The 12,480-nt window shown below is 38.8% G+C and overlaps 1 protein-coding gene across 2 annotated transcripts in view; it reads left to right on the top strand.

Annotated features, from left to right (window-relative positions):
- Positions 1-12,480, top strand: part of dcc (DCC netrin 1 receptor) — an 83,237-nt gene that overhangs the window by 35,884 nt on the left and 34,873 nt on the right. For both annotated transcript variants that reach the window (XM_061733608.1, XM_061733609.1), the window contains exons 3-7: positions 1,183-1,512; positions 4,826-4,976; positions 6,318-6,454; positions 10,986-11,140; positions 12,227-12,347. In XM_061733608.1, the coding sequence (XP_061589592.1) occupies positions 1,183-1,512; positions 4,826-4,976; positions 6,318-6,454; positions 10,986-11,140; positions 12,227-12,347 (894 nt within the window). The remainder of the gene's footprint in view (positions 1-1,182; positions 1,513-4,825; positions 4,977-6,317; positions 6,455-10,985; positions 11,141-12,226; positions 12,348-12,480) is intronic.

Consider the following 12,480-nt stretch of genomic DNA (forward strand, 5'->3'; position numbering starts at 1 on the left):
TCGACCACAAAAAATTCAAGCGCAGAGAATCAACTTCAAAAAATTCAATTCAAATTAGTCAACCACAAATAATCTTTTGGAAGTTGAATTTTTTGCGGTTGATTTTTTGGTTGAATTTTATGCAGTTGAATCTTTTGCAGTTGAATCTTTTGAAGTTGAAACTTTTGAAGTTGAAACTTTTGAGGTTAAATCTTTTGAAGTTTAATTTTTTGCAGTTGAAATCTTTTGCAGTTGAATCTTTTGCAGTTGAATTTTTTGCAGTTGAAATCTTTTGCAGTTGAAATCTTTTGCAGTTGAATCTTTTGCAGTTGAATCTTCTGCAGTTGAATCTTTTGAAATTTAATCTTTTGAAGTTGAATTCTTTAAAGATGAATTATTTGCGTTTGAATTATATGTGGTTCAATTTTTTGAAGTCAATTTTTTGCCAAAAAATTTCAACTGCCAAAAATTCAACTTCAAAAGATTCAACTGTAAAAAATTCAACCTAAAAATTTCAACTTCAAAATATTCAAACTAAAAGATTCAAGCAAAACAATCCAACCATTTGTTTCACCTAAAAAATTCAACCACAAAAATTCAACTTCAAAAGATTCAACTTCAAAAGATTCAACTTCAAAAGATTCAACTTCAAAAGATTCAACCGCAAAAAATTCAACTTCAAAAAATTTTACTTCAAAAGATTCAACTTCAAAAGATTCAACCGCAAAAAATTCAACTTCAAAAAATTCTACTTCAAAAGATTCGACTACAAAAAATTAAACTGCAAAAAATTGAAACAAAACAATCCAACAAAAAAATGTAACCTAATGAATTCAACCGCAAAAAACTTTAACTAAAAAAAACAACCGGAAAAAATTAAACCACAAAAAATTTAACCGCAAAAAATTCAGCTTAAAAAAAATTAAACTTCAAAAGATTAAACTGTAAAAAATTCAACTTAAAAAACTGCAACTTCAAAAAATTCAACCGCAAAAAATTCAACTTCAAAAGATTCAACCTCAAAAGATTCAACTTCAAAAACTGCAACTGCAAAAAATTCAACTTCCAAAAGATTATTTGCAGTTGAATTTTTTGCAGTCGAATTATTTGAAGTTGAATTTTTTGCCCTTGAACTTTTAGCTCTTGAATTTTTTAGCTGTTGAATCTTTTCCGGTTTAATTTTTTGAATGTTTCCCCCCCCAGGCCCCCTGAGGGTCGTCTCCCCCACCGAGTCCGTCTCCTCCCGTCTGGGCGACACGGCCCTGCTGCTCTGCCGGGTGGACGGAGACCCGAACCCGACCATCCGCTGGCAGAAGAACCGGCAGGACCTGGACCTGAACCCGGACCCGTCGGACCTGAACCCCGACCTGGACCTGGACCTGGACCCGGACCGGGTCCGCCTGGCCGTACTCCCCTCCGGTTCCCTCCAGATCAGCCGGGTCCAGCCGCCCGACGCCGCCACGTACCGCTGCCTGGCCGACAACCCGGGGAGCACTAGGACCGGGGCGGACGCCGAGCTGCGGGTGCTGCCAGGTAACGGATACTAGTACTAGTACTATTATTATATATGACGTATATGTATATATGTAATATATGTATGTATATATAAACATGCATACATATATGCATAGATATGTAGAAATATTTATATATACATACAGTTTGTACTGCATTTATACTGCACGTTTATAAAGTATGCAGTATGTATGTTTGTATGTGTGTATATATATATATATATATATATACATGTATATTTGGACATATGCTACTACTACTATTACTGCTACTGCTACTACTAGTACAAACAACTAGATTTGTACATACCACTAGATTTGTGCATACTAGATTTGTACATACTACTAGATTTGTACATACTACTAGATTTGTGCATATTAGATTTGTACATACTACAAGATTTGTGCATACTACTAGATTTATGCGTACTAGATTTGTACATACTACTAGATTTGTACATACTACTAGATTTATGCGTACTAATAGATTTATGCATACTACTAGATTTGTGCATATTAGACTTGTACATACTACTAGATTTGTACATACTACTAGATTTGTACAAACAACTAGATTTGTACATACTACTAGATTTGTGCATACTAGATTTGTACATACTACTAGATTTGTACAAACAACTAGATTTGTACATACTACTAGATTTGTGCATACTAGATTTGTACATACTACTAGATTTGTGCATACTAGATTTGTACATACTACAAGATTTGTGCATACTACTAGATTTATGCGTACTAATAGATTTGTGCATATTAGACTTGTACATACTACTAGATTTGTACATACTAGATTTGTACATACTACTAGATTTGTGCATACTAGATTTGTACATACTACTAGATTTGTACAAACAACTAGATTTGTACATACTACTAGATTTGTGCATACTAGATTTGTACATACTACTAGATTTGTGCATACTAGATTTGTACATACTACAAGATTTGTGCATACTACTAGATTTATGCATACTACTAGATTTGTGCATATTAGACTTGTACATACTACTAGATTTGTACATACTACTAGATTTGTACATACTACTAGATTTGTGCATATTAGACTTGTACATACTACTAGATTTGTACATACTACTAGATTTGTGCATACTAGATTTGTACATACTACAAGATTTGTGCATACTACTAGATTTATGCATACTACTAGATTTATGCGTACTAATAGATTTATGCATACTACTAGATTTGTGCATACTACTAGATTTGTGCATACTAGATTTGTGCATACTAGATTTGTACATACTACTAGATTTGTGCATACTAGATTTGTACATACTACTAGATTTGTACATACTACTAGATTTGTACATACTACTAGATCTTTGCATACTAGATTTTTGCATACTAGATTTGTACATACTACTAGATTTGCGCATACTAGATTTGTGCATACTACTAGATTTGTGCATACTAGATATCTGCATACTATTAGATTTGTGCATACTACTAGATTTGTGCATACTAGATATCTGCATACTATTAGATTTGTGCATACTACTAGATTTGTGCATACTAGATATCTGCATACTATTAGATTTGTGCATACTACTAGATTTGTGCATGCTAAATTTCTGCATACTACTGGATTTGTGCTTACTACTAGATTTGTGCATACTAGATTTGTACATACTACTAGATTTGTGCATACTACTAGATTTGCGCATACTAGATTTGTGCGTACTACTAGATTTATGCATACTACTAGATTTGTGCATACTAGATTTGTACATTCAATTCAATTCAATTTTATTTATATAGCGTCTAATACAACAGAGTTGTCTCTAGACGCTTTCCAGAGACCCATACCCAGAACATGACCCCCGAGCAGTTATTACATAAACAATGGCAGGTAAAAACTCCCCTAGTGGGAGAAAAACCTTAAGCCAAACAGTGGCAAGGAAAAACTCCCCTTTAGGAGGGAAGAAACCTTGAGCAGGACCAGGCTCATCAGGGGGGACCCTCCTGCCGAGGGCCAGACTGGTGGGTCAGGGACGGCAACAGCAGGCAGGTGGAAGCAGCAACGGGATGACCGGGGGTGGGGACCGCAGGCCAGCACACAGCTCCCGAAGCTCCGGCCCAATCAGCAAGTCCCAGGTTGGGGTGCAGGGTCAGGAAAAGACTTGTGCTCCGTAATGCAAGCTACAAGCCACCCACGACCACCTGCAGGACAAAAGAGAGAAAAGGGAGGAGAAGGGGGGGCCAGCAACGGGATGACCGGGGGTGGGGACCGCAGGCCAGCACGCAGCTCCCGAAGCTCCGGCCCAATCAGCAAGTCCCAGGTTGGGGTGCAGGGTCGGGGAAAGACTTGTGCTCCGTAATGCAAGCTACAAGCCACCCACGACCACCTGCAGGTTCCGGTGTCCGGCAAAGGATGCTGCAACATGGACAAAAGAGAGAAAAGGGAGGAGAAGGGGGGGCCAGCACAAGAAACCACAGGAGCGACTCTGACACACTAAAATTTACACTACCTAGAGATTTACCAACACCAGCTAGAGGTTTACTAAACACTAACTATAGGCTTTACTAAACAGAAATGTTTTAAGTTTAGTTTTAAAGGTGGAGGTGGTGTCAGCCCCCTTAACCCAAATCTAGTTGTACATACAACTAGATTTGTACATACTACTAGATTTATGCATACTACTAGATTTATGCATACTACTAGATTTATGCATACTACTAGATTTATGCATCCTACTAGATTTATGCATACTACTAGATTTATGCATCCTACTAGATTTATGCATACTACTAGATTTATGCATACTACCCGTTCACCTTATTCCTGTCGTCTTGTAGAACCCGGCCTGAGCAGGAACCTGCAGTTCCTCCATTTCCCCACCAGGGTTTCTGCTCTGCTGTGAATATTTAATGATGTATTTCAGTATTTAATGATGTATTTCAGTATTTAATTAAGTATTTCAGTATTTAATGATGTATTTCAGTAAGTAATGATGTATTTCAGTATTTAATGATGTATTTCAGTATTTAATGAAGTATTGATGTATTTATTTCAGTATTTAATGATGTATTTCAGTATTTAATGATGTATTTCAGTATTTAATGAAGTATGTCAGTATTTAATGATGTATTTCAGTATTTAATGATGTATTTCAGTATTTAATGAAGTATTTATGTATTTATTTCAGTATTTAATGAAGTATTTCAGTATTTAATGATGTATTTCAGTATTTAATGAAGTGTTTATGTATTTATTTCAGTATTTAATGAAGTATTTCAGTATTTAATGAAGTATTTCAGTATTTAATGAAGTATTTATGTATTTATTCCAGAGCCCGGCGTTACCAGGAACCTGCAGTTCCTCCAGTTCCCCACCAGGGTTTCTGCTCTGCTCGGAACCGACGCCGTTCTGGAATGTTCCGCCTCGGGATTCCCCACGGCCCAGATCCAGTGGAGGAGAGGGGGGGAGGAAGTACACAGCTGGTGAGTACTAGTACTATAGTACTACTGTAGTACTTCCTCCTACTCCTACTATAGTACTACTATAGAGGAGAGGGGGGGAGGAAGTACACAGCTGGTGAGTACTAGTACTATAGTACTAATACTAGTACTACTATAGAGGAGAGGAGGAAGTACACAGCTGGTGAGTACTAGTACTACAGTACTACTATAGTACTACTATAGAGGAGAGGAGGAAGTACACAGCTGGTGAGTACTAGTACTACAGTACTACTATAGTACTACTATAGAGGAGAGGAGGAAGTACACAGCTGGTGAGTACTAGTACTATAGTACTACTATAGTACTACTATAGAGGAGAGGAGGAAGTACACAGCTGGTGAGTACTAGTACTATAGTACTACTATAGTACTACTATAGAGGAGAGGGGGGGAGGAAGTACACAGCTGGTGAGTACTAGTACTACAGTACTACTATAGTACTACTATAGAGGAGAGGAGGAAGTACACAGCTGGTGAGTACTAGTACTACAGTACTACTATAGTACTACTATAGTACTACTATAGAGGAGAGGAGAGGGGGAAGTACACAGCTGGTGAGTACTAGTACTACAGTACTACTGTAGTACTACTATAGAGGAGAGGGGGAAGTACACAGCTGGTGAGTACTAGTACTACAGTACTACTATAGTACTACTATAGAGGAGAGGGGGAAGTACACAGCTGGTGAGTACTAGTACTATAGTACTACTATACTAGTAGTACTATAGTACTACTATAGTACTACTATAGAGGAGAGGAGGGGAGGAAGTACACAGCTGGTGAGTACAAGTACTATAGTACTACTATAGCACTGAGTACTATAACACTAATACTAGTACTATAGTACTACTGTAGTACTACTATAGAGGAGAGGAAGTACTCAGCTGGTGGGTGTAGTACTATAGTACTAGTACTACTAGTACTATTGTACTAATACTAGTACTACTATAGAGGAGAGGAGGAAGTACACAGCTGGTGAGTACTAGTACTATAGTACTACTATAGTACTACTATAGAGGAGAGGGGGGGAGGAAGTACACAGCTGGTGAGTACTAGTACTATAGTAGTACTAGTACTACTAGTACTATAGTATTAATACTAGTACTACCGTATTACTAAAACTAGTACTACTATAGAGTAGAGGAGGAAGTACAAAGCTGGTGAGTGGAGTACTATAGTAGCACTGGTACTAGTACTACTATAGTACTAGTACCAGTGCTACTATAGTACTAGTACTACTATAGTAGTACTAGGACTAGTACCAGCATCACCGACTATAGTAGTACTAGTACTATTTAATACTAGCTAATACTCTTTTCTCCAGGAACAAGAAGTACTCTCTACTGGCCGGCAGTAACCTGGTGATCCGCAGCGTCACCGACGACGACTCCGGCAGCTACACCTGCACGGCGGCTAACGACAACCACAACATCAGCGCTAGCGCCGAGCTACACGTGCTAGGTAAGTACTAGTACTTATGAATACTACTAGATTTATACGACAACCACAACATCAGCGCTAGCGCCGAGCTACACGTGCTAGGTAAGTACTAGTACTTATGAATACTACTAGATTTATACGACAACCACAACATCAGCGCTAGCGCCGAGCTACACGTGCTAGGTAAGTACTAGTACTTATGAATACTACTAGATTTATACGAGAACCACAACATCAGCGCTAGCGCTGAGCTACACGTGCTAGGTAAGTACTAGTACTTCTGAATACTACTAGATTTATACATACTACTAGATTTATGCATACTACTAGATTTATGCATACTACAAAATTTGTACATACTACTAGATTTATGCATACTACTAGATATTTCTCCAACCGGCATTAAAAGTGGGGGAAGGGCTTAAAAGTGGGGACGGGGCCTTAAAGGGGCGTGTCCGCAAAAGGGGCGTGTCCGCAAAAGGAGCGGGACTTAATCCAACCATTGTTTCCACAACCGATGTTGCCGGTCGGCTAAAGGCAACATTTCTGAAGGGGATTATTTGTTCCGAAGTTGTAACCTAGATATGGAAATAATCAGGTTTTAGAACCAGCAACCCCCTCCCATCATCTTCCTCCGCGCCTTGATTGATTTATAATCCGGATCACGAAGCTTAAAACACAAAAGAAGCATCGAGTTGATTAAGTTCGCTCCCGGAAAAGCTGGAAAAGAAATGGGCGTCTGAAAGGTATATATCTCAAGAACTGTATTGGATACATACATGTACCTGGTACCAAAATGTCCACAATACCCAACTTTATATTCAACTTTCATATATTTATGGGGCTTAAAACCAAGGCATTTCGAGTTATAAAGGAAAAAGAACGTTTTCGGGCGGACATCTTGGATTTTAGGGGCCGCCATCTTGGAATTCTGAGTTAGACCTTGGAGAGTTATTATTGAAGTCTTTTTGGAAGGGAAAAAAATAATATTAGACTGATCCGATGATCTTGTACTGGGTTGATATCAGACATTAAGGTAGTAGATATAAAAAAAAAAAAACGAGTGGCAAAATAAGGCACAAATATTAAAGTTGTACTGTATCTAGTGTTGTTGGGGAGAGGGGAGACCACGCCCACTTAGGAGACAGGAAGTGAGGTCAGAGGGGAGACCACGCCCACTTAGGAGACAGGAAGTGAGGTCAGAGGGGCGGCCACGCCCACTTAGGAGACAGGAAGTGTATACCATTTCATACCATTGGCAGAAACGGTAATGCGGTAAATCTTCTGTATAGAGGATCTTTGCTTTAACCCAGGGATGTCAGACTCTAATGTCACCTTAAGGGAGCCGGAGTCAACATAATTGCATGTTGGTACATGAAAACACCAGTAACACAATGTAAAATTACAAATGTAGTAGAGAAAAAAAATAGCCTACCAAATAATTTTTTTTCCTAATCATACTACTCTACTCTTAACAATAATTACAATGAGTCTGAGCACGTCTCCTCGGCCCAACCACCGGACCTCGGTGTGATGGGGACGGCCGTTCAGCCTCAAACTGCCGGTGGTTCAGCCCTCGGGCTCTGATCAAACTCACAGTCTGGATAACAACACGCGTGACGTTGTCCATTTTCAGGCTCTGGCTGCACAGGAGAGTCGTGTGTGGTGTCATCGGACTTAGTTTTGAGTCCTTCACCTTTATTGCTGAAAAATGCAGCAATTTTTCTAGTTAATAATGCTGTAGTTTAAGGCTCACATTGACCTGCAACAATGATATAGTTTGGGTATATCATTCATTTCCTGAATCCTTATGCTCCTGTGAGTATTCCAGTTTTTGTATTTTGTGTCTCTGTTGTTCCTAGATGACACAGGGATAAAAGAGAGTATAAATGGTGTAAAAGTGTGTGTTGTTTCTAGTGTAAAGAGCTGCAGTTTCCGCTATGTTGGTCAGAAAGATAGAAATGTTTAAAAGGTCCCAACGTCGTAGTCGGATAGAACTACGATAAATCCTAAACCCCCGGCGACTCATGCTGGGCTGATTATTTCCATATCTGGGTTAAAACTTCCCAACAAAATCCCCTTAAAAGGCGGAACCGGCGCCGTAATCGTTTGTGGAGGAAACAACGGTTGGATTGAGACGACTCCGGACGAGGAAAACAATCAGCCAAGGGTTTTATGGTTTTGGTACTTTTAGGATTTTTCTCTCAATTCAAACAGACTCGGCACTTGTGGAAACAGCTGTAATCTGAGATTAAACTCTGGGATTAAACTCTGGGATTAAAACCCCCGGGGAAAATTAGCTGCGGCGTCGGGAGATTACAAGCCGCCGACGGCCGTTTTTAACGGGATTAACGTTTGATACAATGGTTGGAAACGCAGGGACGGGATTGGACGGGTTGCCAATTTTTTTTTGGTTCACAAACCTTAAATTTGACACTATTTAAAAAAAATTAAATAAAATAAAATATATATATATATATATATATATATATATATATATATATATATATATATATATATATATATATATATATATATATATATTATTATTATTATTATTATTATTATTATTATTTTTATTATTTTCAACATTATAGAGGCCTTTTGAACCCTTTTTCTCTGTTTTAATTTAAAAAAATGTAATAAAGAAAAATAAAAAAGTCACTCTTTTATAAATTCATTGTTAAACAAACAACAATAATAGGTTTTATTACATAATGCACCATGTTATTACATTTCCTAGAAAATAAAAAAGTTGCAAGTGCATTTTATAATAATCTTCTCAAAATGCAATAATTACATAATGTGGCAAAATGTATTACAAAATGTGGCTTTATTACAAAATGAAATTAAAAAGTTATTACATTTTGGACGTTTATTACAAATTGTGGCTCAACAAACCCTTTTCCTTAATTTCTAAATTAAAAATAAAAACACAAAAAGCTGTATTTTAGTGTGTAACTGATTAACCTTTCCCCCTAGTATTTTAGTGTGTAACTAAATAATGTGTCCCCCCCCCCAGTATTTTAGTGTGTAACTGAATAATGTGTCCCCCCCCAGTATTTTAGTGTGTAACTGAATAATGTGCCCCCCCCAGTATTTTAGTGTGTAACTGAATAATGTGTCCCCCCCAGTATTTTAGTGTGTAACCGGATAATGTGTCCCCAGTATTTTAGTGTGTAACTGAATAATGTGTCCCCCCCCCCAGTATTTTAGTGTGTAACTGAATAATGTGTCCCCCCCCCCAGTATTTTAGTGTGTAACTGAATAATGTGCCCCCCCCAGTATTTTAGTGTGTAACTGAATAATGTGTCCCCCCCAGTATTTTAGTGTGTAACCGGATAATGTGTCCCCAGTATTTTAGTGTGTAACTGAATAATGTGTCCCCCCCCCCAGTATTTTAGTGTGTAACTGAATAATGTGTCCCCAGTATTTTAGTGTGTAACTGAATAATGTGTCCCCCCCCAGTATTTTAGTGTGTAACTGAATAATGTGTCCCCCCCAGTATTTTAGTGTGTAACTGAATAATGTGTCCCCCCCAGTATTTTAGTGTGTAACCGGATAATGTGTCCCCAGTATTTTAGTGTGTAACTGAATAATGTGTCCCCCCCCCCAGTATTTTAGTGTGTAACTGAATAATGTGTCCCCCCCCAGTATTTTAGTGTGTAACTGAATAATGTGTCCCCCCCCAGTATTTTAGTGTGTAACTGAATAATGTGTCCCCCCCCCCAGTATTTTAGTGTGTAACTGAATAATGTGTCCCCCCCAGTATTTTAGTGTGTAACCGGATAATGTGCCCCCCCCCCAGTATTTTAGTGTGTAACTGAATAATGTGTCCCCCCCCAGTATTTTAGTGTGTAACTGAATAATGTGTCCCCCCCCCAGTATTTTAGTGTGTAACTGAATAATGTGTCCCCCCCCCAGTATTTTAGTGTGTAACTGAATAATGTGTCCCCCCCCCAGTATTTTAGTGTGTAACTGAATAATGTCCCCCCCCCAGTATTTTAGTGTGTAACTGAATAATGTTTCCCCCCCAGTATTTTAGTGTGTAACTGAATAATGTGTCCCCCCCAGTATTTTAGTGTGTAACCGGATAATGTGTCCCCAGTATTTTAGTGTGTAACTGAATAATGTGTCCCCCCCAGTATTTTAGTGTGTAACCGGATAATGTGTCCCCCCCCCAGTATTTTAGTGTGTAACTGAATAATGTGTCCCCCCCAGTATTTTAGTGTGTAACTGAATAATGTCCCCCCCCCAGTATTTTAGTGTGTAACCGGATAATGTGTCCCCAGTATTTTAGTGTGTAACTGAATAATGTGTCCCCCCCAGTATTTTAGTGTGTAACCGGATAATGTGTCCCCCCCCCAGTATTTTAGTGTGTAACTGAATAATGTGTCCCCCCCAGTATTTTAGTGTGTAACTGAATAATGTGTCCCCAGTATTTTAGTGTGTAACTGAATAATGTTTCCCCCCCCAGTATTTTAGTGTGTAACTGAATAATGTGTCCCCCCCCAGTATTTTAGTGTGTAACTGAATAATGTGTCCCCCCCAGTTCCCCCCCAGTTCCTGAGCTACCCCACCAACACGTTAGCCGCCGCCGCCGCCGACGTTGAGCTGGAATGTTCGGTGACGGGAAGCCCCGCCCCCTCCGTACGCTGGTTAAAGGACGGAGACGAAGTGGTTCCTAGCGACTATTTCAGATTAGTGGTGAGTAAAATAAATATATATACATTTTATTTTGTATCTAACAGGAAGGGAAGCTTCACTAAGGCTTTTATTTTGTATGTAACAGGAAGGAAGCTTCACTAAAGCTTTTATTTTGTATGTAACAGGAAGGAAGCTTCACTAAGGCTTTTATTTTGTATGTAACAGGAAGGAAGCTTCACTAAGGCTTTTATTTTGTATGTAACAGGAAGGAAGCTTCACTAAGGCTTTTATTTTGTATGTAACAGGAAGGAAGCTTCACTAAGGCTTTTATTTTGTATGTAACAGGAAGGAAGCTTCACTAAGGCTTTTATTTTGTACGTAACAGGAAGGAAGCTTCACTAAGGCTTTTATTTTGTATGTAACAGGAAGGGAAGCTTCACTAAGGCTTTTATTTTGTATGTAACAGGAAGGAAGCTTCACTAAGGCTTTTATTTTGTATGTAACAGGAAGGAAGCTTCACTAAGGCTTTTATTTTGTACGTAACAGGAAGGAAGCTTCACTTAGGCTTTTATTTTGTACGTAACAGAAAGGAAGCTTCACTAAGGCTTTTATTTTGTACGTAACAGGAAGGAAGCTTCACTAAGGCTTTTATTTTGTACGTAACAGGAAGGAAGCTTCACTAAGGCTTTTATTTTGTACGTAACAGGAAGGAAGCTTCACTAAGGCTTTTATTTTGTACGTAACAGGAAGGAAGCTTCACTAAGGCTTTTATTTTGTACGTAACAGGAAGGAAGCTTCACTAAGGCTTTTATTTTGTACGTAACAGGAAGGAAGCTTCACTAAGGCTTTTATTTTTTATGTAACAGGAAGGAAGCTTCACTAAGGCTTTTATTTTGTATGTAACAGGAAGGAAGCTTCACTAAGGCTTTTATTTTGTATGTAACAGGAAGGAAGCTTCATTAAGGCTTTTATTTTGTACGTAACAGGAAGGAAGCTTCACTAAGGCTTTTATTTTGTACGTAACAGGAAGGAAGCTTCACTAAGGCTTTTATTTTGTATGTAACAGGAAGGAAGCTTCACTAAGGCTTTTATTTTGTATGTAACAGGAAGGAAGCTTCACCAAGGCTTTTATTTTGTATGTAACAGGAAGGAAGCAGCCTCCAGATCCTCGGCCTCCTCCAATCAGATCAAGGCTTCTATCAGTGCGTAGCGGAGAACGAGGCAGGAAGTAGCGCCGCTACGGCGCAGCTAATGCTGCGGGAGCCAGGTGAGAGGAAGTACAAGTACACACACACACACCGGTACAAGTACACACACACCTGTACAAGTACACACACACACACACACACACACACCTGAACAAGTACACACATACCTGAACAAGTACACACACATACCTG

Source organism: Cololabis saira, chromosome 11 (assembly GCF_033807715.1).
Source record: "Cololabis saira isolate AMF1-May2022 chromosome 11, fColSai1.1, whole genome shotgun sequence".
NCBI classification, from domain to species: Eukaryota; Metazoa; Chordata; class Actinopteri; order Beloniformes; family Belonidae; genus Cololabis; species Cololabis saira.